Consider the following 4,149-nt stretch of genomic DNA (forward strand, 5'->3'; position numbering starts at 1 on the left):
AGAGATTTGAAAAGAAAATAATTAATCGTGAGATTAATTATTTAATCAAACCGAACGATTTAAGAAATTATTTGAAACCACCATCAATTAAACTGAAAAGCCCAACATCTCTCATTTCCTCTCAAAACTCGGCCAAATAGAAGATTTAATGGAGCCCAATCAAATTATTAAAGTTTTGGCCCAACATGAGCCCAAGTCCTAAAATTCAAAAGTGAACCCTACATTCACCATCCAAAACAGATATGTCGTAAGAGGGTGGGCGCCTCTCTCTTCTCCCCTCTTTCTCTCTCACCGATCTCTCACTCTCCCTCGTTCCTCTCCGTTCACCGGCGTTCAGCCGGTCATGGCGTCGCCGGCGAGCGCCGCACGCACCGCGGGCTGCACGCCACCCACTTGTCCACCGTCAGCAGCTCATGGATTAGGCCTGACGCCTTTGTCACGCTGCTGCTCGTACTCCCACCGTCTGCTCCTTCTCGCACAGCTGCGTCGTTGTCTACCAGGTACGTCCCTCTTTCCTTTCTCATCTTCCTCTTTCTCTTTATCACACACACACATACACATGCTTTCCCCTTCATCTCTCACTTCCGTTCTTCCAAAACAGGTCCGGCAGCCCCGTCGCTTTTTCGGCTCGCCGGCGTGTGAGCCCAGCCACCATGGCGGGGTTGGGGCAGTAGGGTCGTTCCGGATGCGGCGTTGCAGCCGCCGGAGCTTCACTGGCAGCTAGTGTGTCGAAGGGCAGTGGCGACGCCGGAAGGGCAGCGGGGTGCTCAACGTTCGAACTCTTAACGCTAAGTCTTTGTTCTAATGCTTGATATTTAGATTGTGGTTGAAAGAAGTTCGTGATTTCAAATTTGTTCTTGTAAGAAAACAATGTGCTCAAGACTCTTGATTGTGAATTTTAGTTAAAAGAACATTTGGGTATGAACATACATGTTTCCAAGTCCTTGATAGCATGAAAAGTATGTGATGGTGTTGGATGAAGTCTCTATATTTAGCATGTTAAAAGAATCCTAGCATAATTGGTCTATAGATGATTGAGGAGACAAAAATGGTTTGGAGTTCAAGTATATTGGTTCAAGTATATAATGGCTAAGTTGAGCATGAAATGGTGAGCATGGTTGATCTATAAATGTTGGTATGAAACAGTATAGTTTGAATGAACTTACCCTGAGGAGATGAGGAAGAAGAGGTGACGATGAGAGACTCGGTTTTTCCTTTAGCTTTCACCTTCTGTATCTTTACTTGATGATACCCTTCCTTGAACCAAATTTTGATGGTAGCTCTTTGTTGGTGAAGTAAAAGAATTTGGAGTGTAAAGGAAGTTATATATATATAGACAAAAGAGAAACAAAAAGCATGGGATGAACAAATTCTCCCATCTCGTCATTTCAAAACGACGGCTATTAAATGCGGCCGTCGTTTGGAAAACGTGAAATTTCGTTTAGAAAAAGTGAAATTTCGTTTGGAGTTGAACCATCGTTTGGAAAACGTGCTTGATGTGATGCGGTTCTTCTTTTTTTTTTGTCAAACTTTTCGTCTTGATATGATGTCGAAAGTGTATTTGACACGTGGTCTATTCTTTCGTGTAGGTATCGGGAGTGCAAAAACTGTGGTGATCGAGCAAGACCCGAAGGATGGAAGACGGGCTGTCTCGGGGCTGCCCGGCGCGAGTCCATCCCGGTACGACTCTTGTGATGTCCGAAAACGTGTTCATATTCTAATCTAGCATCGAACTCAATGTAAAAACGCTTTTGGACTTTTATTTGCAGAAAGGACCTCTCAAACTAGCTATTAGTTCTTCACTGCTAAAAGAACTTCATTCATCTGATGACATGATACTTACTTTAAACATATCACTCGATCACAACGCGAGGTAAAAGAGATTAGATACGAGTAACAACACTAAAGAGTCGATTTTCCACAAGTTAGAACCAAAAAAAAGTGGGTGTTACACAGTTAACAAGGAAGTGATGAGAGCATGCCTAATTCAGAAGGTACACTTTACTTTTTGTTTTCCTTAGTATACAATCACATAGTAACAGATCATATATGTGTAGATCATACCAGCAATCAAGGCAAAATGGCCAGAGAATATGAGCAAGGAGATTTTCATTCAACATGACAATGCCAAGCCTCATATACACCACAATGATGCTGACTTTCAATCAGTTGCATCCACAGATGGGTTCAAGTTTCACATCAGGTGCCAACCACCACAATCCCCAGATTGCAATGTGTTGGATTTGGGATATTTTAGAGCAATCCAATCTCTACAGGATGATAAGGTGGCTAAGGGAGTGGATGACTTGTTGAGGAATGTGCATAGCTCCTTTGATGAACTTAGCTCATACACACTCAACAATGTTTTCCTTACACTACAAGGTTGTCTAACTGAGATTCTTAAGGTGCAAGGGGGCAATGGCTACAAGACTCCACACATGAATAAAGAGAGGTTAGCAAGGATGGGGACACTGCCAGATGCATTAGAGGTTGAAGGAGTTGTGAAGGCTGCTGTGGCATACCTCCAACAGCCAGAACATGATGTGAGTACAAATTATGACATCTCAGGTGTCACAGAAGCTGTATGCTTCTACTGAATCATGTAGGAATCATACTTTTTGTCAGTTGGTTGAGCAAGCCTCAGAATTAGGTGTGGCTTATGCTATTCAACTGTTTTTGTCATTTTGTAAAGCCTCCAAACCAATGTAGTGGTGGCTTCTAAAATCCTAATCCCTCAGAAAGCTTTCATCATAGGGCAGCCTCCAAACCTGTATAGGGGTGGTTTCTAAGGGTTCCTATCACACATAACAACCTCCTAACCATGTACATGGATGACTTGTAATGTGAAAGTGTTTATATCATGAATTTGTATGGTTTTTTAAGCTTAATCCCTCATATAGCATGTGTAAATCATGGAAAAATAAGCCTGCTAACCAAAGAACAGGGGTGGCTTATTAATAAGAACAACTCAGCAACAAGCAACACAAACAAAATCATCACAGGGAACAACACACAAGCATCAGCAAACCATACAACATCATCACAGGGAACACATCAGACACAACAAACCACGCATACCTCAATATGAGCAACACTAGCATCATAACCATTCATCACAACCACAACAGCAGCATAAAACAAAAACCACAGACTTCAATCCCACATCTTCCAAACCCACAACCTCCAGTGTAAATAACAACCATGGCATCCAACCCCACAGCCTCCACTGTAAACAACAACCAGAAACATAAATCAATCCAAACCCCCAGCCTCCAAACCCATCAACACCCACAGCATCTATATTAATCAACCACCAGAAACCCTAAATCAACTCAAACCCCCATCCTCCAAACCCATCTACACCCACATCCTCTAGATTAAACACCCGCCAGATACCCTAAATCCATCCAAACCCCTAGCCTCCAAACCCATCCACACCCTCAGGCTCCAACCCATCGACCAACCACAACATTCAAACACAAATCATCAGCCGAAAGATAGGAATTTGAGGGACAACATACTTAGATTAGATCCAAAAACCTAGGCAGCAAGATCGCAAACATTTCCCTCTCAACAGCCGAATACACGATGTGGGAAGCTTGGGGTAAGTTGTCAGAGTTGGATAGGGGTGGTGGACCGTAGTAGGGGGCTGGGGGAGGTGGGCCGTAGTATGGGGTGGCTGGGGGTGGTGGACCGTTGTAGGGGGTGGCTGGGGGGTTGACCGTAGTAGGACAAATTGAAATTGAGAGAGGGTCAAAGTGCCAATAACAAGAATGTGGAGGAGTATAAAGATATGTCCATTTTTAGTAAGTTTGAAGTGGGACAAATTTTCAGGCACAGACCGAAATGGTAAATTGAGACAAATTTTCAGGTACGGAGGTAGTACTATATAATGTGCTTTTTCCACTATATAATGTGCATTTTCAATTTTCCATTGTTGTGAATATTATTAAAAGTAGTAAATAGGATATGGTTTGCAGAAACGTGTAGAGTAAATGGGCATGAAAGTTCAGTCCTAATAATATCAGGCAATCAAGGTAAATAATTAAAATAATAATGAGCATGGTTACCCTAAACTGCAAATATTATCCTAGTAGGCAGAATCGTCTTGGCCACGGCTGATATCGTGCTACGTCGCCAGCGCTTTAA

At 42.7% G+C, this 4,149-nt stretch overlaps 1 protein-coding gene across 2 annotated transcripts; it reads left to right on the forward strand.

Moving 5' to 3' along the window:
* The first annotated feature begins 252 nt into the window (after positions 1 to 252).
* Positions 253 to 2,888, forward strand: LOC121742020. Of its 2 annotated transcripts, XM_042135032.1 has the most exons (5): positions 253 to 500; positions 602 to 772; positions 1,590 to 1,680; positions 1,770 to 1,994; positions 2,058 to 2,888. In XM_042135032.1, the coding sequence occupies exons 4-5, from the start codon at positions 1,971 to 1,973 to the stop codon at positions 2,595 to 2,597; spliced, it is 564 nt and encodes a 187-aa protein (XP_041990966.1). In that variant the 5' UTR covers positions 253 to 500; positions 602 to 772; positions 1,590 to 1,680; positions 1,770 to 1,970; the 3' UTR covers positions 2,598 to 2,888. The 2 variants fall into 2 exon arrangements, with proteins under 2 accessions (XP_041990966.1, XP_041990965.1); XM_042135031.1 differs by having other exon boundaries at positions 602 to 1,680.
* The last annotated feature ends 1,261 nt before the right edge of the window (positions 2,889 to 4,149 follow it).

The sequence above is a fragment of the Salvia splendens genome, chromosome 7, assembly GCF_004379255.2.
Source record: "Salvia splendens isolate huo1 chromosome 7, SspV2, whole genome shotgun sequence".
In the NCBI taxonomy this organism is placed as follows: domain Eukaryota; kingdom Viridiplantae; phylum Streptophyta; class Magnoliopsida; order Lamiales; family Lamiaceae; genus Salvia; species Salvia splendens.